The 21,272-nt window shown below is 52.9% G+C and overlaps 7 protein-coding genes across 7 annotated transcripts, besides 16 other annotated features; all 7 read right to left on the reverse strand.

Moving 5' to 3' along the window:
- The first annotated feature begins 176 nt into the window (after positions 1-176).
- Positions 177-213: a microsatellite.
- Positions 214-331: 118 nt separating this feature from the next.
- Tco025E_05325 (uncharacterized protein) lies at positions 332-2,116 on the reverse strand (the record flags this gene model as incomplete). Its single annotated transcript, XM_029372226.1, has 1 exon — positions 332-2,116. The coding sequence occupies one exon, from the start codon at positions 2,114-2,116 to the stop codon at positions 332-334; it is 1,785 nt and encodes a 594-aa protein (XP_029227651.1).
- A 257-nt stretch (positions 2,117-2,373) lies between these two features.
- Positions 2,374-2,395: a microsatellite.
- Positions 2,396-4,681: 2,286 nt separating this feature from the next.
- Positions 4,682-4,726: a sequence feature (A-rich).
- Positions 4,727-4,785: 59 nt separating this feature from the next.
- Positions 4,786-4,834: a sequence feature (A-rich).
- A 957-nt stretch (positions 4,835-5,791) lies between these two features.
- Positions 5,792-5,819: a microsatellite.
- Positions 5,820-6,908: 1,089 nt separating this feature from the next.
- Positions 6,909-8,366, reverse strand: Tco025E_05326 (uncharacterized protein; the record flags this gene model as incomplete). The annotated part of the gene is made up of 1 exon (XM_029372227.1): positions 6,909-8,366. The coding sequence occupies one exon, from the start codon at positions 8,364-8,366 to the stop codon at positions 6,909-6,911; it is 1,458 nt and encodes a 485-aa protein (XP_029227652.1).
- Positions 8,367-8,417: 51 nt separating this feature from the next.
- Positions 8,418-8,456: a microsatellite.
- A 406-nt stretch (positions 8,457-8,862) lies between these two features.
- Positions 8,863-8,928: a microsatellite.
- Positions 8,929-9,447: 519 nt separating this feature from the next.
- Positions 9,448-9,482: a microsatellite.
- Positions 9,483-9,506: a microsatellite.
- A 1-nt stretch (position 9,507) lies between these two features.
- Positions 9,508-9,534: a microsatellite.
- Positions 9,535-9,633: 99 nt separating this feature from the next.
- Positions 9,634-9,691: a sequence feature (A-rich).
- A 41-nt stretch (positions 9,692-9,732) lies between these two features.
- Tco025E_05327 (conserved TLD domain protein) lies at positions 9,733-13,287 on the reverse strand (the record flags this gene model as incomplete). The annotated part of the gene is made up of 1 exon (XM_029372228.1): positions 9,733-13,287. The coding sequence occupies one exon, from the start codon at positions 13,285-13,287 to the stop codon at positions 9,733-9,735; it is 3,555 nt and encodes a 1,184-aa protein (XP_029227653.1).
- A 5-nt stretch (positions 13,288-13,292) lies between these two features.
- Positions 13,293-13,322: a microsatellite.
- A 287-nt stretch (positions 13,323-13,609) lies between these two features.
- Positions 13,610-13,645: a sequence feature (A-rich).
- Positions 13,646-13,761: 116 nt separating this feature from the next.
- On the reverse strand, positions 13,762-14,109 carry Tco025E_05328 (putative 60S acidic ribosomal protein P2; the record flags this gene model as incomplete). Its single annotated transcript, XM_029372229.1, has 1 exon — positions 13,762-14,109. One exon carries the CDS (start codon positions 14,107-14,109, stop codon positions 13,762-13,764), a length of 348 nt encoding a protein of 115 aa, XP_029227654.1.
- A 309-nt stretch (positions 14,110-14,418) lies between these two features.
- Tco025E_05329 (putative 60S acidic ribosomal protein P2) lies at positions 14,419-14,766 on the reverse strand (the record flags this gene model as incomplete). The annotated part of the gene is made up of 1 exon (XM_029372230.1): positions 14,419-14,766. The coding sequence occupies one exon, from the start codon at positions 14,764-14,766 to the stop codon at positions 14,419-14,421; it is 348 nt and encodes a 115-aa protein (XP_029227655.1).
- A 677-nt stretch (positions 14,767-15,443) lies between these two features.
- On the reverse strand, positions 15,444-18,101 carry Tco025E_05330 (putative PTP1-interacting protein, 39 kDa; the record flags this gene model as incomplete). Its single annotated transcript, XM_029372231.1, has 1 exon — positions 15,444-18,101. One exon carries the CDS (start codon positions 18,099-18,101, stop codon positions 15,444-15,446), a length of 2,658 nt encoding a protein of 885 aa, XP_029227656.1.
- A 799-nt stretch (positions 18,102-18,900) lies between these two features.
- Positions 18,901-18,928: a microsatellite.
- A 91-nt stretch (positions 18,929-19,019) lies between these two features.
- Positions 19,020-20,645, reverse strand: Tco025E_05331 (putative MFS transporter; the record flags this gene model as incomplete). The annotated part of the gene is made up of 1 exon (XM_029372232.1): positions 19,020-20,645. The coding sequence occupies one exon, from the start codon at positions 20,643-20,645 to the stop codon at positions 19,020-19,022; it is 1,626 nt and encodes a 541-aa protein (XP_029227657.1).
- A 152-nt stretch (positions 20,646-20,797) lies between these two features.
- Positions 20,798-20,835: a sequence feature (A-rich).
- A 92-nt stretch (positions 20,836-20,927) lies between these two features.
- Positions 20,928-20,949: a microsatellite.
- Positions 20,950-21,272: the final 323 nt, after the last annotated feature.

Here is a 21,272-nt window from a genome sequence, read left to right on the forward strand (position 1 = left end):
GCAGCGCTGTTGGTTCTTCTTTTTTGTCACTTTAAAACTTCTTCTCAGCATTACCCTACATGTAAATAAACACTCCTCTTATTTTATGTACTTCATTCATTCACACACACACACATATATTTAAACTGTGTATCTAGAGGCAAACACACACGCGCATACAAAGAGAGCGAATAAAGCAACAACAACAACAACAACAACAACAACAACAACAACGAGGACAATCTCTAAACTTACCCTTGAAGTCTACCCTTAACTGCCTCATCGTATAATGGGGAAACGGAAGGTTTGACGCGCTACGGCCAATCATGGCGTGTGGCAAGAGGAAAAAAGGCTACTTGTAGTGTCGTGCCCAATTCATGACTTCCTTGGGATTCTTCAGGCGTGACGCATACCGCCTGGGATCCTCCTTCACGGCGTCCGCAAGATGCGCAAGGGCACGCTGCGTGTATTCGTTCCCGAGGGCGTCGTACAGGCGAAGCTTCTCCTCCGAGCTAAGCGCCCGAGAGCCGCCAATGAAGCCCTCAACACACAGAGGCGGCGCGTACGCCACCTCGCGCCTCGCGGAGCCGGGAAAACTCTCCTGTGGTTCGTTCTCTCGGTTCTCCAGCTCGTACGACCGCGAGCACCACAGTATGAACCGGAGCAGCCTGGGCGGGTAGAAGGCAAAGGCCACCACAAGAAAGAGAAGTGTTGCCTCACGGTTCTGCATCGCGGCACATGCGATGACCCCAAATTGGGTCCACCGCAGCGTCCATCGTGTCAGTGAAAAAAGATAGCTCGCCCAGAAAAACTTGGCAAAGAGGCCACAGGCCAAGCCAATCACAAGAAGCACACACGTGAGGTGGAAAATCAGGTCCGAATTCTCGTCGTAGTTAAAATAGGAGTAAATAAAAGCGGCGTACGCACTCAAAAGACTTTCGGCAAGCGCAGAGAAACCACCCATCGTTACAAGTGCTAAAAGACCAATTTTCCCCAGTGTCATATTCTGCAGCTTCCGAAAGAGGAAGATGAGCAAAAACCCCACCAGGACAATGATTCCGCCTACGCCAGCGAGTAATATCTGAAAGGCCGGAACATCTTCTACCCAGGGTTGCAAGAACCAGATTAAGCACAGAAGAAGCATAACCTTTAACCAAAAAATATCAAACACAAGGGTTTCCTCTACGTGCAGCGAAAGCCCTTGAGCATGGGCAGCCGCCAGACGAAGACATACTGGACTTGCGACAGGCAATTCAACTTCGTACGCGAACTGGTGCCGGCCTTCTGTTCCACGCAAGAGTGCTTCTGTGGATGCCATGGGCCGAGTGCCCAGCCACGCCGCCACCCACGATGGCAACCACCGGCTGCTTCTCCCGTTTGGGCCAAGTTCCTCGAAAACGTACGCCGTCCCAAGTTCGGCAGACGACAAAACCCCGGAAGACGCTTCCCCACTATTCCTAGCCGTACTGCTAATAGTATTAGCAAAGCCATTACCACCAAATAAAACGGAAAGCAGGACGCCGAAGCCACCCTCGCTGACCATCCGCGAAATGAGCGACGGAGTCTTGGAAACACCTTGATACGTTTCTAGCATTTTATCAAAGTTGCAGCCAAGTCGAACCTCTCCGACAGAGCTATTCCCCGTTTTTCCTACCAACTCCGCTGTGGGTGCAAAGGAAGTGGCGCGAATGCGATCAAAGACTGCCCGACTAAGGAGTTGGTTGCGACTTGTCATTCCACCTGGAGAAGCATCTATCTCAAAAGCAACTCGGAACCGACGCCGAAAGAAGAAGCGCTCCACGGCGGCTGGATCGCCCCATGGAAAGGCAGAAAACCGAGATAAAGTTTGCCGTACCCTAAGAAGAAATGATGCAACTCGACTATTGTCCAACTTCGTTGCCGCGGGAGAAGCACGCGGCACGGCGAACCGCACGGGGTCTCGCAGGGGACTTAAATAGTTTCCCTCCGCTGAGCCCAGCAGCGCCACCACGGCCGTCCCAGAGCGAAGCAGACATGTGAAGTTGGTGTCTCCATCTGTCGCCTCTGGAGTGGTCGCGTTGGGCGCGGCTGCACCTTGCGCTTGTGCGCGAAACAGCCCCACGTCACGACAGTCCGGCAGCGGCTCCGCAGTCCCCATGCGGCATGCAAACAAAAGAATAAGCAGTTGTGTCAGAAGAAACCGAGAAAAACATGGTGGTGCGTTGGGAGGACTGAGGACCCGCATTTCTGCAATGAGTCGAGCACAGAGAAGAGGCACCACTTTGTGTCCTCTTCGCTTCTCTAAACCAAACCTAAGCGAAGACAACGCAAATAAAAGGAGGGAAAACTTTAAAAGGGACAAAAAAAAAGAGGAAGAAGTGAAACAAACTCCAATGTAGAAAGAATTGTATACGCAGAGAGAGAGAGAGAAAGTGAGGTGGCAGCAAACTGTTACCAAACCCCTGAGTGGGGAGGCAGGCATACACGCCATAGCAACGGTCATTTTCCCAATACAATGAGATTCAATCTAAATGGCTCATACACAACCCAACATTCACATGCATGTATGCGGTGTACAACGGAAATCTTGCACCCCATGTCCTTCTCCATCGTCTGTTCCGTATTTTGTTTCGCAACGCCCCTCTTTTATTCCTTTGTTTTATTTTAATTTCCCGTTTAATTTTCTTCCTTCCAGATGCGTTCCCTTCCAGCAGGAAGGGCAAGGGAGGTTATGCATAAGCGGATGCCACAACAAAAAAAAGGGGGAAAAACACACACACACCGTCAACCACATCCACGCCTTGACGCGCAAACTCCGGCATTGCTTTAACCCTTCGTTTCGAACCCGTTCAGAGGGCCACTAAGGGGCCCACAAATTCTGCTTTGCCGCCGCGTGCGAGTTCTGCCTCGTCCCCGAGGGCCTAACAGTTTCCTCGCGCCGCTGGTTCTCCAGCGCCCTCGCAGCGGACGTGGAGGCGGCAATGGCAGGAAAACTTCGGCCTGTGAGCGCCACGACGGGGCAAGAAGAGACGGCGGGGACGGACACAAAAAAGAAAGAAACTGCACAGGAACACCGCGTGCCGCGCCGCAAAAGTCCCCTCGCGGTAAACGGAAGAAAAATAAAGAACTGTCATTGGAGGGGCTGGTGGTGGCGGAGGCGGCGCCGACACCACGCGCCACGTCACGAAAAGAATTCAGAATAAAGACGAAAAAGAAAAGGAAGAAGTATTCAGATGGTCATCTGTGGTTCGTACCGTAATCTACACCGTGTGGTACAACAAAGCAAAAAAAAAACCGGCAACAAACACACGTCACAGTTTTGCCGCATTCTATGTTTATGCAATACATGCACAGAAGGAAGAAACCGGCAGGGTGCGGAAATGCAAAAGGAAAGCTACCGATCCAGCAAACAAGAGGGAGAAAGGCGGGAGAGTGGGCGAGAAGATTTGCCAACAACAGTCCCTACTTGCTCACCGTGCCGCCGTTGGGTTGCCATTTCCATTACAGGCATTCGCCACCCCCCTTTCCACCCCAAACGGCGACGCGAGGGAGTTCCTCCCCCTCTCTTCATTTCTGTGTAACAAAAATATATTTTCTTTCATCCTCTCCAGCGCCCCTCTAACTCTGTGCGAGACGTCACCCACCACCCCCGCCCCGTTTCTACTCTGGGAAGGACAGTTTTGCTACCACCCAGGTTAAAGCCGTTGGCTCCAACACACACGCTTGAACACCAACACTCACAACTGGGGAGCTGAATATATATATATAAGGTATGGCTCTGCTTCTCTGGCGGGGCTTCAAATGACGGTGGCCATGTTTCACACGACAAGAAGCGGAACCCGCAAGACGCTCAGGCAGGAACACTCAGAAGAAAAAAACATACAAGAAACACAACACTATGTGGGGAAGTAAACATAAAGGCTTGTAGACATCTAGGAAAGGAGGAGGGGGAGGGGGGGAGGGAACATTTGCGTGCAGTGAATTTTAATACGCGCTGAAGCATCGCGCACTAGCCCCAATTCAGAGAAGAAGCTGCAACTTTGGCGGTGCTGTTTTTTCCTTTTTTTTTGCCCAAGAAGAAAGTTCCTCTTCTACCACGCATTAGGTGTTATCCTTATTGTTATTATTTCTATATGTATATATAAACAAACTTCCTCCGGCAGCGGGCACGCAAGTAAAAGCTATGGGATGGCAAAGTTATGCGGGCTTAGGCATTCCCACGGAGTGCCCAGGCATAAAAACACTCCCGCGAAGAAAAAGCTGGTGCGAATGACGAAGACCACAGAAAACTTCCAGCTACGGCAGGTAATTCCCACCGCCTCCCCTTCTACGCGCACACGTCAGCCACGGAAAACTTAGAGAAAAAAAACGTTCCTTCTTCGAAAGGCCGAGGAAATTGCAAGTACACACACCACACACAGAAAAAAACTTCATGCCTCAGCTTCATTCAAACGAACGCACACGCACACAGACAGACGACGCTGAAAAGAAAGAGCGCGCACGAACCATGACACACCCCAGAAGAGAAGGGGCATGAAGCACATGCGGCATCCCGCCGATGTTAAGGGCGATGTCACGCACCAACGGCACTCGCTGGTCGAAGTGGGAAGGACATGCAAGCGCGTGTGCGTACGTGTCGTATCATCGACAGGCGTTAAACGTTGGGCGCAACGCAAAGGAACAGCAACAACTGTTCAAAAAGCGTTGAAGGCCCCTCCCAAATAAATAAAAACGAAAAAAAAAGCAAGAACAACAACAACAAAAATAATGTATGGAGGAGGGAGACCACTCTGATCAACAGCAGCGCGGGGGCAGGGAGAGAAGGAGAAATAAAGAAAAAAAAAAGTACAAACACAGAAGGAAGAAAACAAACAAATCGGGATACAAAAGGGAGGGAAAAAAAACCCATGAGAGCATATATTTTTCTTTTCTCGCCATTCATCACTCTATCACGTTGTGGAGAACAAGTACTCATTATCACCAGCCTCTCTACCTCTCTTCGTTTCAGGTACACAAAACACGATGCGACAGAGATCTCCTCATAACGCCTTTTATTTCTTCTTCTTTTTTGGTACAACGACAAACACAAAATGCCGCAGAGAAAAGCGGGAAAAAGTCCCACACGCCAAAAACGAAACAAAAAATATATATATGAAAAAGTAACAATTAAGAAAAACAAAAAAGGAGGTGGGGCTTCTAGAGATGTGTGGGGAAAAACAGCCACAATCATTGAGCACAGCGTCTTCACAGCCCCCCTCCCCCTAATCTGAAAAAAAAAATGTGAGCACCAACGTTAGACGTATGCATGTATGTATACAGATAAGTGGGCATCTGTCAATCTGCATCCATACATACAAGGCAAAACGCCCTCATATAAGACTTAACAATACGAGGAATGAGAAATCGGCAGAGAGAAGATAAAAACACATACATACAAAACCAACTGAGGTGCGGGCCTCTCATTCCATGCCCAGTAAAGTCCCCAATGCCACAAGTCTCTTATGGATACGCATGCAACTCATATTCTCTTCTGCTCTTTCTTTTTTTCACTCCCTCTATGCGCGTCTGCCTCAGTCTGACGAGAAAAAACACAACAACAACTCAAAGGAAGGTAAGCAGTAGCACGCCGCATCACCACAAAACAGACCTCCGCCCAGTCAAATAAAAAAAAAATTGAGCGAAAACGTTATTGCGTTTTTTTTATTTGTTCTCTGACTTGCCACTTATGCACTTCATCTCCCTCATCTGACGCATGCTGCCTGCAAATAATACGGCACATGATTTTTAAGTGCGAATTTGTACTGAGCAAGAGATAAATGGCTTCCCTTTTTCCTGTGTGTGTGTGTGTGTGTGTGTGTGTGCGGCACCGTTGTTTGTCGCTCTGCAAGTTTTGCCAGCCTCTCCCCTCACCCCCACCACCAAAGTACCGCCCCATCGCAGTTAAAACTGTCTACCCTCACTACTCTCTGTCGCGGAGCATCATCGTCAACACCATCCTCGACGATCAGGGCTACGTCTCGACGAGAGGGCAGCAAGCACAGCAGCAATATTAAGAGTAACAAGACATACATAAAAAGGAAAAGGCGTGGAAAAATAAAACATGTGATGAATGCGATGCCTATTAAAATTAAACGAACGCACGCTCTATAGATCCACCTCGCATTGCTCTCTTCTCGTATTTATTGCTTTTGTTCTGTCCCCCATGGCGTACGTTGTGGTTCCTCCTCGCCCTCCCGGTTCGACCCCCACACAAGAGAATAGCAAAGACGTGGTCGCGGAGGAATTGTACGCCCGAAACGAGCGGCGACCAAAACGCAATAAGAAGCGTGGGAAAAGGGAATCACACAACAGAAGGGATAGGGCAAGAAAAAGAGGATGAAATATCCAGCGTTAGTGCAGAAGGAGGAGCAAATGCCGCGGTGATAACGGTGCCGTTCTAAAAGCGGACGATGGTGGTGGTAGTGAGGGAAATGCAAGTATGCGTCAAAAAGCGCCTGCAGTAAGGGCAAAACACGCATACACACATACATAGCAGCTGCAGCTGCAGCCACAGCAGTTGCCAAGACAACAACAACAAATAAGTTAATCAAGGGTAGGGAAAACGTGTTAGGTGTTTGATCCTGCGGCGGTGGCGGTGGCGGCGGTGGCGCGCGTGCACAAACAGGAGTGGGCAAAACTAAGAACACCACCTGCCCACCACCCCGCAGCAGTTCAAACAAATAATAAAAAAGAACAAAGGGTAAGATGAAGCTCGTAGAAGAGCAAGAACCCAAAGGAAGAAAATAAAAGTAGAAGGAAAAAAGAAGCAAAAAAAAAAGGAACAAGAAAAATAAACACTAAACCAGAAGCAAAGGAACAAAAAAGGATTAAACTCCACGCTTCTTTAACTTCTTTGTCCTTTGCTTGTGTATCTGTGCTGTATGGCTCCTCTCTGCTTCTTTCCTAAGCAATTACCACCGGAGAATGAACGGGGGCCTGTCATAACTGTCTCCTTCCAGCAAACGGCGCTCTAATGCCTCAATAGGGTAACGACGCCGTGCCTCATGCCAGTTATTCACCGCATCTATCAACTTCTTGTACTGCGCCTCGTCGGCGTTTTCACAGGTGCGGTATTGCAGTAGGAGAGAACACCACTCCACATCACTTGTTCTCCACCTTGTAGTTTTTCGCTGACTGTGTGTTGCGCTAGAACCCCGCTGGGGCACTGTCGCGTCGGATTGCAACGGCGCAGTTGGGTGTGTGGCGGTCATGCCTCTCCAAGTCCCGGCCCTTTCCCCATGCCGGTGTGGTACACGTGCCCTGCCACTGAGGGCCGTAGCAAATATGCTCTTCTCTGGTGTACAAAAAGGGGCCGTGGCAGGGAGCACACACGACGCCTCGTCATCGCTGCATTCATCCGGAAAAAGAGGCCCACCAAGACAGCTTTGGTGTTTGTTTTTACCCAAACGACCCCGTTCCGCGTCGACGTCGCGTCGGTAGATAAACTCTCCCTCCGCCGTAACGCCCAAGACCTCGTCCTCCTCGTGTTGCGACAAGGCGGCGTCTTCGTCATTTTTGGGTGTTCTGTCGCCTACTTCCCAAGCGGCGGCGGCGGCGGCGGCAGCAGCAGCAGCAGAGGAAGAAAAAGAAGAATTCATGGGCACACCACGGACGCGACTCCCGCTGCGTCTCATGCCACTCCCCGCGTCTTGGAGTGCAGCTGCCTTGGGGACAAACCCAAACAACGGAGTCTGCGGACGTTCATTAGTTTCTTCATCGTGCGGTGTTTGCAACAACCCTTCTTGTCTTTCTACTATACCCTGCTGCCGCCTTGACGCCCAGTAGCAGTTCGTAGAAGGGCGGTTGTTCGCCGCAACCGTGGCTTCCACCGCTGATGAAGAATCACTACTCTCGCATCCTGAAGTCAACACGGCTGAAGATGTCGCCGACAGCGACGCCGGGGATTTTGCACGCTGCGAAAAACAAGCTGTTGAGCCGCAATCCGGTGTGGAGGGAAAAGAAGAAACTGCATCATCGTCGTAGCCAAAGGAAAAACTACTTTTTGCAGTTGCAGCTGAGTTTGTCGCCTCCGACGACGGTGCTTGCGCTTCTGGGCTTCCGTTGTCAGAGCTCCACGGCTCTCCATGCGCCAGAGCAGCCTGCAGACGCATCACCGCCGGGTCCCGGCGGCAGCGGCACGAGAGAAGAGCAATAGGTGGCTGCAGGGCGTAGTTGCCCGATCCCTCACCCGAGGTCTGTGCTGTCAACGGCAGCAGGGCCCGCCCTTGCTGGAGACACGCGTCATGGTGGCCCGCTTGGTGCATGTGACCGTTGCCGCTATCGCCACTTGGATGCTGGGCAACTGTGCGGTTCACATGTCGTCGCGAAGTCGCAGCGAAAGCAGGCGCAGTGGTCTCCACAAGTGTCATCGTCTTCTCGGAAAGCCGCGCGCAGTGTGGTCAATAAGAACCAGCAAATCCCGCACACTCACGGGCACGACGAAACACGCACACACACACAATAATAATAATAATCTGTAAAAAAAAACAGTCTCACACGTCTTTATGCCGTAGGTCACAATAATATATGTATTTTTCTCAAGTATTCGTTTCCTCTCGTCGCGGCAACTTAGGGCTGGAGGTGGGGCTTGTCCGGGGGGTACGTGGGGTGTGTAATGAACCAAGAACGATGGATATCTAGAGGTAGTCTGGAAGCGTACAAAGAAGATGCACTTATTCTACCTTTTTCTCCCTTCTCTTTGTGTGATGCGTACTTTGCCTTCGCAGTTATCTATATATGTACACACACACACAGAAGGCAATGCACTTGTAGCTGCCTACACGTGTCACTGTATATAAAACTGTAAAGGTAGGTGTCCTTACCGTTCTTCTTTTTTTTTGTTTTCCTCGGCCTTACGACAGACTTTTTCTTTCTTTCTTTCGGGTTTCTATGAACGTAGCGTTCGTTTCTTCTTCCTTCTCTTTCTTTCTTGTCGCTTCGCCGGTTCGTTCCTGTCCCCGTCCCTGAATTTTCTCCTCCTCGCCTACTAAAGAAGCCTGGATGCGTGTGAAGTGCCTAGACAAAGAGAAACGAAAGGGCGGGAGAGGAGCAAGAGATGCGTGAAGGGAGCAGAGGCAGCTGCTCGTATGCGGCAGAGGCACCGCAAGGCAAATGCAACGAACAAGCAAGGAAGAAACAGGGGGAAGGAATTTTTTTTCTTTTCTTTTCCACATAGTGAGTAGTTCCGTCTCCATGGAACCGCCAACTAACTACACTTACACGCCCGTGCAAGTGCGTAAAGAGTGCATCTTCCCCGCGCAGGGCCCCATGGAGCACGTGATTTTGCCTTGCCGTGGGATTGCGCCCCAGAAGAAGCAACACATGAAAAACGCATATAGGGCCACAACTTCACATACGCATACGTGTGTGCTCACGTACGCCAAAAGATACTTTAGAAGAGGAAAAGAAAAAAAAAAACGGTGAAGCGCCACGACAAATTTCGCTCTCGAAAAAAAAAACAATAGCCACAACAACAACAAAAAAAAGTGTGTGTGTGTGTGTGTGTGTGTTAGTAGAGGGAGGAGAGGAGAGGAGAGGGGGAACGAACAACACAAAACTAATCGTCACCGGAGTTGCAGTTGAACCGCTCGTATACGCAGATACACGCAAAGCCATGAATAAAACCAAGCATGAATGAAAAAAGAAAACAACAACAGGGAGAAAACAGAAGAAAAATAAAAATAAAAATAAAAACGCAATACGAACCTGAAAAACCGCGCACCCCAGCAGCAGACTCTAGGGTTCCTTCGGTTCCCCAACTACTAGCAGCTCTATTGAGCGAATATCAAAGGCGTAGCTCCTCGCCGCATCCTTCTCCATCGCTTCCCCCGCCGCCGCCACGGAGGCTCTATCGAAGGACCACGACAAGGAAAAGGGTGGTGTGTGCCACTGCGTGAGGGGTGGGGCATCGAAGGTGACACAAGCTGCAGTGGAACCATGCGTTACAGTGTTATTGAGAAAAACACTACACCCCCCACCGCCTCCAACCGCAAGTGAACGCGAAGTTGTTTTGATGAATTGTTGATTTTTTCCTGTGGCACGGTACACACGCAGCTCCGTGGACGCCGGTGTCGAGGAAATTAGCAGCTGAAACACAAACGTATCACTGTTGCCGTAAAAGCGGTGCGTACCAACATGCAAGGGATGGGATAAAAATGCCCCAATCACAAGCCTCACGGGCCCCTCTGTGCTATCGATGGATGCTCCTCCGTTTGGGCTCACAACTTCCATTACAAGAAGCATGGGTGGCATATTCTTCCGTCTCCGGGCAGCATCAACCACGCGTTGGCTACACGACAGCATGTTGGTAAAGCTAAATCCATGAAAACGACTGCTGTAAATAAGTTTCCAGGGCATAAACTGCCATATGCCCGGCAACGCCTGGTGAAGAAGATGTCGCGACCTTGTCGTGAGAAGGCTTAAGGACTGGCTGTTATCCTCAGCCGGCGTCTCATTGCCAGTAGAAGCGGCCTTATCTGCCGCGTTCTGCCGGCGTGAAAGATCCTCTACAAGTTGCTGCGTTGCCCAGAATGCCTGCGCGGAACCAGAAGCAAAAGCTGAGAAGTCAAACTGAAGGGGCGGGATATACTTTGGGGGCGGAAAATCCCACAGCCCAGAAACGGCTTCCGTTTCCTCGCCCGTATGCTCCTTCACGACATCTTCACTCTTCTTCGATGCCGCGGCCGGTTGTGGGGCCCTGTTCCCTTGGGCTCCGTCATCCGCAGTGGCGCGTCGCAGGCCAGCCCGCATCACCGACATGTACGTCCCTCGATCCAGCGCTTCTAGCAGCCTACCGATGCGTGCGCGACCCGCACTTAGGTTTCGCTGCTGATGCCACAACGGCCACCACCTGTCCCCGGCACGATTGTTCAGGTTGCTCATTAAAATTCTCACGGCATTGTTGAGTTCCGGGACAACCATCTCAAGGGGCCCGCCGCCACTACGCGCGCCATCGTGAGACGTCAACGACACAAGCGACTGAGAATTGCTATATCGGCATGCCACCACCAGCAGTCGCCACGCCACATCATCAAAACCTTTGTATGGGCCCTCAACCACCTCTTCCTCTGGTAATAACTGTACACCGACGCCATGCAAAGAGGGAATCCAAAGAATACCCGTTCCTTGTTTCGCCCGCAAATATTGCTTCTCCTTGAAGCATTGGGGCACCAACCGACTTGGACGCAGTTCACTACACGAGGAAGAAAAGTTGCTCGCGGTCCCGGCGTCTTCAACCTCCTCCCACGAGCTACCGACACCTTTAATAATCAACCGAGCCGCACTCTGCACCATATTAGCAAGCGAGGCCGACCATGACGATCGCCTCTCTGCTGGCTTAGCCGCCTCCCTTTGCGCCTCGCGCCTTACCGCCCTTGTTTCATGGGCTGCCACAGCACACTGGTAGAACACGCTACCGTGGAATCCAGAGGCAAAGGCCTGCGCCGTGCCAAGAACTTGCACCGAGAGCCACGGCGGCCTCTTTGCCCTTTCGGGGTCATCCCCCCGCGCATCGTGTTTGTCGTCGCCGTCGTACTGAAGGTGCCACGAGGGCGGAATGCCACGCTGCTCCACGTCTTCCACGCCCGTCAATCTCCCCGAGCTGAGGAAGTAAATCAGCTCATCGCAGGCCTGCTGCACCGCCGCATCAACGGTCACGGGCAAAAAGGCATCCGACGAGGCGGACGCCTCCACCGTCGCCATCGCACGTTGGGTGAGGTAGTATTCTACGATGAGCACAACCACAGTTAGCGCCTCAGCCGTTGCATCGGTCGGCGACCCTCCGGTTGTAGGGACGTCTTCGCCGGCGCCCACAGGGTCATCTTGGTGCAGGCTACAACGCATTTGCCACCGAAGTGCATGCTGCATCTGGAGGATGAGAAACAAGACGTCTTGTGGAGTGGTGCATGAAAGCAGCATGGCGCACACTTCACGCAAGGCCACAATGCGGCGCAGAAGGTGATGGATCTGAGGGGCCTCGTGAGGCTCGTCCTGCAATTCCTTTGGGGTGCAGCTCTCATCGACGTGGGTTGACGTACCAGGGTGGGATGGGGTCATGCATGTCTCCAAGGATGGCCGCAGGCAATATTTCATGACATGGCGCCGTGTATGTAGACCGTGTATGCCATTCACGTCTGCGCCCGCATCCTCCTTTTCCTTCGCGGCTGCAAGGACAAGGAGCCGCTCCACGTCAACCTCGCACAACCACTGGTGGGCCTCCTTCACGCAGCCTTTCTGCCACAAACAAAAGGCGGTGTTCCAAACCAGTGAGGCGAAAATGAGAGAAACATAATACGGCGGTGTCAGATTCTCGCGTGTCAAAAACGCCTCCTTGGGCAAGACGTTGGCGTGAAGGTCGGACAACATCAAAGCAACCCAGGGCGAGGTCGCCCCTTCCGAACTTTGTACATCGTGTTGCGGAGAAGAATCTCCTGATCTGCCGGATTCCAGCGCCAAAACTGTCATCAGCAACTCCTCCGCGGTGAAGCATTTCGTGACGACCAGCTTAGTCACGAAGGCGAAGTCGTAGGCGGCCGCAAAGTGGTGTTTACATGCTGCTGCAGCAAAAGCGCTTCTGAGGGAGATGTTCATCAGCCGCAAGTCCGTCCAAATTGTATCCGCCTCCCCCGTCGGCGACGACGGTCCAACGCCGTGCTCGTTCTTCAACGCTGCTGCGGCTGTCCCCGCATGCGTCTCCCTTGCCGCATCCTCCGGAAACAGTGGAAAAATGTGCAGCAGCGATTCAGGCGTCATTCCCCTGGGGCTGCCTTCTTGCTGAGCGTGAAGTTCCAACATGACATCGCCTTCTCCGCGCGACGAGTGAAACACGTCCCTCTTAATCATCAAGGCGTTGTCAATGAGCTGCTGCTCCCGATCTCGCAATTCGCAGAGAAGCCTTGGGGCCCCGCTCACAAGTTGGGTTATGGTTGCCGACTCACCCGCATCGGCACTACTGCCAGACGCTGCGGTTGTCGTTCCTCCCTTCCCCTGTTTGGATGCGACGGAGCTGAAACATCTGAGAAGCCGCTGCTTTGCAAGCTGCATCTGCGCCAAGATCTCGTTCCCCTGGGAAAAAAGACACATCACTCGAAAGCGACAGCTGTGAATAAATGTATCACAGACCGCCAGTACGTGCACCAGCGCGGCCTCGTCCGTCTCGAGGGTTTCCCACAGTTGCCACGCCGACCCATTTTCCGCGATGGAGCAGTCAGAACTTTTCACCACGGCGTTGACGCGCTCCATGTCATCTTCGCAGCGCTTGATACATTTCTCCAGGCGTCTCACGTGCTGCATTTGCCTGCGTGTGTGCTCTCTGTGTGTGTGTGTGTATATATATATATATGTTTTCCCCAACTCGGTGCAACGACGCGCACGCAGCGAAGTTCCCCCCACCCCACTCACAGACGCCGCCGTATAAATAAAAGCCTGAAGACTGGCAATATAATTTGCGAGGAGGACCTGTTTATTTTTGTTCTTCGCCTCGGAGTGGACGACTTGGGGAGCACCTGCACGGGGCAGCCGCAGTCACAGCGCGTGAGAGTGCGCAAGCTCAGGCAAATAAATAAGCAGGAAAAAAAAGCAGAGGCATGCCTTTAGCAAGAAGGAATACGCGGCCCAAGAACAAAAACAACAACATAAAAAAAGCATAAACGGCACTACAAGAGTCATTTCTAACAAAAGTAAATAAAAAGGAAGAAAATCAAAAACTCAGTGGTACAGATTCAGCATCGTGGTGCTCACATAGAGACGCCTGGTATAAACGCACGCCTAGTCGAAGAGGCCAAAGCCCATGTCGTCGTCGTCCTCCTCCTCCTTCTCCTCCTTTGCAGGGGCGGCGGCGGCGGCGGCGGCAGCGGGGGCAGCACCACCTGCGGCGGCAGCAGCCGCGGCGCCCTCGGCGGGGGCCGCCGCCGCAGCGACGGCGAGGAGGCTCTCCAGCGGCTTCTTCTCGAGGAAGCGAGCGAAAAGGATAGGCAGGGTGTTGCGCACCTCCAGACCAGCCGCGGTGCACGCAGCCTCGATGCTCTCCGCCGTGATGGGCAAGCCGGCGTCGTTGAGCATAAGACAGGCGTAAGTGCACGCCAGCGTATCGTTCGTGTCAACCTTGGCGGCCATGGATCTTATGGGTGAGTGAACACACGAATGAGATCTGCAGAAGCAGAAATGCAAAGCACAGAAAATAGGAGAAAAGGAAGGAAAACCGTCGGCCTGCAGAAAGAGACACACGCACACAGGCAAATAAAGCCAATCCAAACGGCGGGAAGTAAGCCAGAGGGCGCAACTCACCCCAAAATAGGCACGTGATCTTTGAAGATAAGAAAAAAACTATATATATATATATGAAATTACAAGGGAACTGGGGGAAAAAAAAGGTGCAAATCGGCATTCACGAGTCGTTTGTCCCTTATTCAGAGAAACGCACGCCTAGTCGAAGAGGCCAAAGCCCATGTCGTCGTCGTCCTCCTCCTCCTTTTCCTCCTTTGCAGGGGCGGCGGCGGCGGCGGCGGCAGCGGGGGCAGCACCACCTGCGGCGGCAGCAGCCGCGGCGCCCTCGGCGGGGGCCGCCGCCGCAGCGACGGCGAGGAGGCTCTCCAGCGGCTTCTTCTCGAGGAAGCGAGCGAAAAGGATAGGCAGGGTGTTGCGCACCTCCAGACCAGCCGCGGTGCACGCAGCCTCGATGCTCTCCGCCGTGATGGGCAAGCCGGCGTCGTTGAGCATAAGACAGGCGTAAGTGCACGCCAGCGTGTCGTTCGTGTCAACCTTGGCGGCCATCACTACCCACGGAATCCCTTTGCGAATTCAACAGCAGCAGAGACAACAGGAGAGACGCGATGACACGCACGCACACACACAGAAAGGGAAAGACACACGGAAAGAAAGCTCAAAAAAAAAACAGGACGAGACAAAAGGGGAAGGCGCAGGATGAGTCGAACCACCCACTTCGCGGCTTCACCAACGCGCACCAAAGCGAATTCCCATTGCACTCTGTGGGCATAACGCAGGAGCGCAAAGGCGCACGCAACGAAACGCAGACTGGCGCCAAATAAAAAAAAAATGAATCCTCTTACGTGGGTGACAAACACACACATACAAGAGCAAAACAAAAGAAAAACAGAAGCAACAAAATGGGGAATGAGTAAAAGTAAGGAAAGAAAACAAACATGCACCCACGCCGTTACAAACCCAGAAATCAAATATATGCATTATCAGTCTACGTCTGTGCCGCGGAGAAGGCAGAATAGAAAAGAAGCCTCAAAACTACACACATTGATAGATGTCTATGTGTGTATTTATGCTTTACCCCAACTATCCTTCCGCAAGCCCAAGCTTTTCGGGCGTTCTCTCTCCACCAGCATTAAAAACCACAGAAACCAAAAATATATATATATACTCTGCTCTCGACCGTTTCCAGTCTTTCTCTCTTCTCTGTGTCGATGCTTGTCTCTCTGTCATCCGCTCCCGCTGCCAGAGGTGTCTGTTGCATCGTCGTCACTGGACTCGCTGCATTCCAACTGCCACTCCCATAAACGGCTGTCTGGCTGACTGTACGCGTGACGCTCGAACTGAGGCGATACGACAAGTTGCAGTCCACCCTCGCGACGCTGCAAAGGTGAAGAGACGGAGCCCTCCGCCTCGCGTTGTCGTTTGGAGCCAAGCGGAGTTGGAGCCGATGTCCCGTACTTCGCAAACACGTCCCGCTCAAGTTGACGAAGCACGGGACGAATTTCACGAATCACACGCCGAAGCTTATGACGTAAATGCGACGGAACCGCATCATTACCAAGAGGGGCCGCATCGCTTTGCGTTGTTAAAAGCTGAGGCGCAAGCACAACTTCCGGCGCGGCATTCGTGACGCTAAGGGAAGCCGCGGAAAAACGACTGTGCGAAGTGTTTGTCGTCCGGTCTTCCTCAGTTGGAGGCAGGCGGCTTGGCATCTTGCCTTGCTGCAGCTGCTGCCATGGATTTTCCCGTGCTGTGCGTGGGCACTGGCCGCCGCGGCGTCGGACGCCGCATTGTTCACGCAGACGGCAAAGCAACGTGGAGAGTGATGAAAAATAGTCCTGACTGCAAACCGTCAGCAGCAGCTGAGCACGGCCCAATTTTTCTCCCCCTTCTTCAACTTCTTCGCTCTGGGGATGCGTTGGCGGATGCCGTTCACGGTACAAGGCGGCGAGGTGCAAGAGCGAGCCAAAATGTTGTTGGGCGAATTTCGCGCAATAACCGCTGGGGCGGAAGGCGAACCAACAGACAAGAACAATAAAGCAGCGCATCAGGGCCCGGGTTGCCTGCAACGGCCACGCACCTGCTTGCTTGCCATTAGGCCCTCCCAAGGGCCAGTAGTAAAGCCGCGTGAGCTCCTTCGTGGCGCGTCCAAGGGTGGTTGTCACCTCACGGTCCAAGAGCAGTTCTGTGAAGAGCGCCGCAGCCGAAAGGAGGAAATGTGCCACTTCCGAGTCCTCTTCCTCGCTGAGGAGGTTACAAGACCCCTCTGGCATTGTTTGCGGGCAAATAAATGTGAAGCATTGCAACACCCGAAGGGCGGCATATCCCCTTGACGCGCAAACGGCGCTGATGCCGCAGTCGTTACTGCTCTTCCCTTCGCTGTCGCCTCGACGCCACCAGCCCCACCACGAAGAGGGCTCTTGCGTCAACAACATCACGGCTTGTCTGCGGCTCCGTGGCCGCCGCAGCGACGGGGCAAAGAAAGAATCACCAGAGGGAGCCTGCATCGACCCCACCGAGCGTGCTTCAAGTAGTGGCTGCAGCGCAGCGAGGATTGTTGACTCCAGATTCAGTAACAGTGGAGGGAACAAGACCTTGGCGAGGTCCAAGGCTATGTGAAAGACAATCGACACCGCAGAGGGCCAACGAACACAACCAGGTGGACCTCGCAAGACTGTCTCGCTTTCTTCATTTCCGTCATAGGCCTCCATTGGGATATACCGTTGCAGCCAGCGCCGCACCCGCTCCTTCTGTGAAGAAGAGAAAACGGCATTGTCGTGCAACAAACCACACTGAGCCAGCGTTGTTTCGTCAACGTTGCCTGCTTCCTGGAGTTGTCGTCGGTGCAGATGCCCCAGTTGGGCAATGATATTGAGAGCCACAATGCAGAAGCCTTCTAGTGTAGCCACTGCCGTTGTTTCTTCCAACCTCGCTCGACACATCGAGGGGAAAAGGGTGGCCATCGAGGCGGCGAAGGAGTGACAGCGCAGCGTCGTCGTGTACAAGAACGCGGAAAGCCATACAGGAGGTGGTAGAGAGGCTCTCACGTTCTCTCGGCAGAAATCCACGAGGGCCCGCTCCACCTCAAAGGGCAAACTTAGGCCAAAGACGAAGCGGGGTGCAAGTTTCATCGTATACACCACGTTTCCTCCTGTTCCTGCTCCTCTTTCGTTTTCTTCTGAAGCAACAGTATTCGCAAAATCGTCCGCACTTAGTAAACCTTCGGAGTTATTGGCCTGCATAAACATTGTTTTTGTTAGCACTGATCCCTGCTGAGCATTGCCGTTGATTGCATCTCCAGAAGAGACGGCCGCAGCCGCATCCTCCTCCCCGTCGCAGGCCCCATCCCCAGTCCATCCCTCACAGTTCCCTCTCCACGCGGCGCCCGAGTCGGGGGCGGTTGCCCCCTCCACCTCCAACACGGCGTTCTTGCCGCACATTTGCTTCACGTGGGGCAGCACGGAGTCGTTGACGGGGGACACAGCTGAGGACGCCGCGAGCCTAGACGTTGGCAGCGCCGCCGGGACACAAATGCGAAAATTCCCTCCACCATCTTCGCCAGTTGCTCCACGGAGCTGCAGACAGACCTCACAGTCGACAGCGAGACTGTCTTGGTTCCGCGGGCGGGCCCGCGCAGCTTGCGTCGTGCCCCCACTTGGGAGCATCGTTGCCTCAGCAGCGGCGAAATTACCGGAAGCCGCGGCCCTTCTTGCTGCTGCCTCTGCGCCAACGTATTCGTCCACGAAGAAGTCCATGTCGCTGCCGTGGGCGATCCTCTCCGGTGCGTCTTCGTCCCGCTTTTGCTCCTCATTGCGCAACGCCTCGTCCCGCCGCAACACGCCCTCCGCCACGCGGGGGAGAGAAGAAAACAATACCTGCGGCATGCGGCACCTCGCCCTCACGCAGTGCCTGGGGAAAAGATCTATTGCACCGACGGCTCCCTCCGCAGCAGGAGGCAGCACTGCGTGGGGAGGCGCAAAGGAGCAACATCAAAACGAAGAAAGAGAGAAGAAAATAATAATAATAACGATCCCCCCAGAGAACATCACACTCCAAGAAAAGCAGTTAATTCCCATCCACCCGCACAGACGTGTAAAAGGAAACAAAAGAAGGCGTTAATTTTGCTTCACATGGACGAATGACAGAAAAGCACCCAAAGCAAAAAAAAAAAACAACGACCCGAAAGAGGAAAAAGAAACCTACGGAAAGGAAAAGGAAGGTTGGAGTCGACACGCCTTGTGTGTGACTGCGTGCGTGGCGATGCGGCAACTACACGCCCTCCCTCTCCTGCGCCCCCAGCTGCAGCAAGGCGACTTTCCCGCCCCCGTGCCGCTGCGGGCAGGGGAACTAGACTATCGCCAAGCCCTCCTCAAACAAAGACGTTGCTCATTCCTTGCCACGGTAGTCGGTGCAGACGGGCACGGACGCAAGGCATAAGCAGGGAAACAAATTGCCAAGCACACTGAGAAGGAGAAGGAAAAGTGCACGCATCCACACCTATGTCTTTGCGGCCTTATTTTCTTCCACCCGTCAATATTTCACCTCCTCCAAAAAGCGACCCCTTTCTGGGAGCGGCATATTTATCTGTTACTGTCCCCGTGTGTCTGTGCGAGGGGGCAAGTAAAAGGCCGACGCTCACGCAAGGTCATTCATCTACGCGCTACTGCAAACGTATACACAGGCACCAACAAAACAAACAAACAAACAAACACAAAGGTTTCATCACCCAATCCGTCATTTTGTTGCTGTTTCCTGCTTCTTCAAAGTCGCCTTCACAAGTCCCCGTGTCCCTTTACTGCCTTCTAAGCTGCTGCGGCGACGGCCGACGACGTCTCATCCCTCTCCTTCATGAGAAGCTCATACTCGCGTCTTCGTCGGTACGGGTACACCAACAAGAGTGAGAGGCCCCCCAAAAAGCAGACAACTGTTGCCCCTATAAAAACATCCAGTGCCTCGCCCCGTGTGGGAGCATTCCCAAGCACTTTGCCAAACACGATAGTTAAAATAAGGTTCGATAGGCAGGCCGCCCAGGTCAGTACGGGGGCACTTGTCGACTCCGCCATTGGGAAGGTAAGCTCGATAACAAACTCAAACATAAGCGGCATCATGAAGTTTTGGCAGAGGCCCGCTACACCGCCCCAAAGAAGAAACGACACTGCAACATAATACGTACGGTTATCACGCGGAGGTGGACCAAACGACAGAGCGAGGACTAGAACAGACATGTTCAGAGTGAGGATCATGGCAATGCAGACCAGTACCGTTTTGTACCGCCGCCTCCGCTCCACGAGGGGCATGAAAAACGGCGCCACAACTGTGCCAAGGACTAGATTTGAAAAGCCGATCCATCCACTCTCTACTTCTGACACGCCAAACGGACTCAAACACTGAGGTAGAACTGTGGCGACCGCCCATATAAGGCCAAGTTCGGCCGCGCTGGCCATCATGAGAAACGCAAAGGAGGGATTCCCCTTTAGCATGCGGAGGGCATCCATAATGGTGGAAAACACATTGATGGGTTGCACATCCTGCGCATCACGTTCCTCACAGACAACAGTCTCCCCCTCTTCTTCTCGTTCCTTATCTTCCTGCCGTTGTTGAACCTGCCCACCGTCGCTTCGGACTTTGCGACGTCGCACAATGCCTCGAACGGCCTCCAAACGCTTCTCCTCATTGTGTTGCTGTCGTGCCGCGGCGTAGCTTGCCATGTAACGAGGGCGCGAGGGAATAAAAAATATAGCCATAAGAAATATACCGGCGCATATTGCAAACTGAAACCAAAACAGGTGCGCTAAGTGCTTGCGCTCCCGCTTCTCCGGTGTAACGAAGAAGGTTGGAATCAACACCCCGATGCCGCAACCGAAATTGAGGGCGCTACTCAATACGGTGTTGGCGACCATCCGCTGGCCTTCCGGGAACCAACGATTCGCAATGAGCGGCGGGGTGGCAATTGTAAGGACCTCGGTGACGGAATTAAACACCTGCGCCACATACAAGAGGATCATGTTTGGCCATAGGTAGAGTGCAATAAGTTTAATTGCAGACCCAATGGCATTTGCCGAGGCGGCAATCGCGACGCCCACCTTCAACCCAGTTACCTCGTAGAGTTTACAGCTTAAAAAAACGATAGACACATAGGCGATAACGTACGTTGTAGCAAGATAATTCACCTGCACAGCACTCATACCAAAATACGCGCGAACCTCCTCTACAATTGCGGAGAACGTGATCCACTGCATGGCGTTCGAAACGGATACGATGCAGAAGATTAAACCCACCACGTACCGCCACGGGTCTCCACGGAGCTGCAACGGCGATGGCGGCGGGGCCCTATCCCCATGCAGCCCCTCCGCGCCATCCCGCGAAAGGGGGGAAGGCTCAAGCGCATTCGCCTCGCTGAGCTCCCTCGCTGCCGCCGCCCCGCTCATCGTACGCCCAACTACGGCTTTCGCACCAGCACAACGTCAGACGGCACAAAAAAAGGGGGGGAGCAAATAGTCCAAGCGATGTCGTAGGCACGTGCCCATAAAACCACGGCAATCCCGTGCCCCAGCAATTTGGCCAGTTAAACAACCACCAGAAAAGAAAAATGAAAATCAAAAATTAAAAAAAAAAGGAGGGTGGCTAGGTAGAAACAGCAACGTCCAAAATGTTTTCTCCTATCCCACCCCCGGCCCCGGCCCCAGCGATGCACACGACAAACTCCCCGGAAAAAAAGAAAAGAAAAAAAAAGGAAGCTTCCTCGTTTTGAACGGTCGCGCACACAAAGTGGAATGAAAAGCGGGAAATAAATTCTCCTCGCACCACCCACGACAGCCGTCGTCTTCCCGTGGAGAGCAGGGTGAAACGCAGAAGCGAGGCACCGTCAGCATCCCGTAGTGAGAACAACAACAACAAAACGAACGGCAAGATCACCCACTTCCACTTCATGCCAAATGCACGCAAGCGGTCGAAGCACGAAAGCAATCGCGGCGTGGAAGAGACAAATGGCTGAGCTACAACGGGTTTAAAGCTTGACACGAAAAGAGTTAAAAAACAACAATAGAACAAAGATT

This window comes from Trypanosoma conorhini (genome assembly GCF_003719485.1).
Source record: "Trypanosoma conorhini strain 025E chromosome Unknown Tco_14.4_contig_00305, whole genome shotgun sequence".
In the NCBI taxonomy this organism is placed as follows: Eukaryota; Euglenozoa; class Kinetoplastea; order Trypanosomatida; family Trypanosomatidae; genus Trypanosoma; species Trypanosoma conorhini.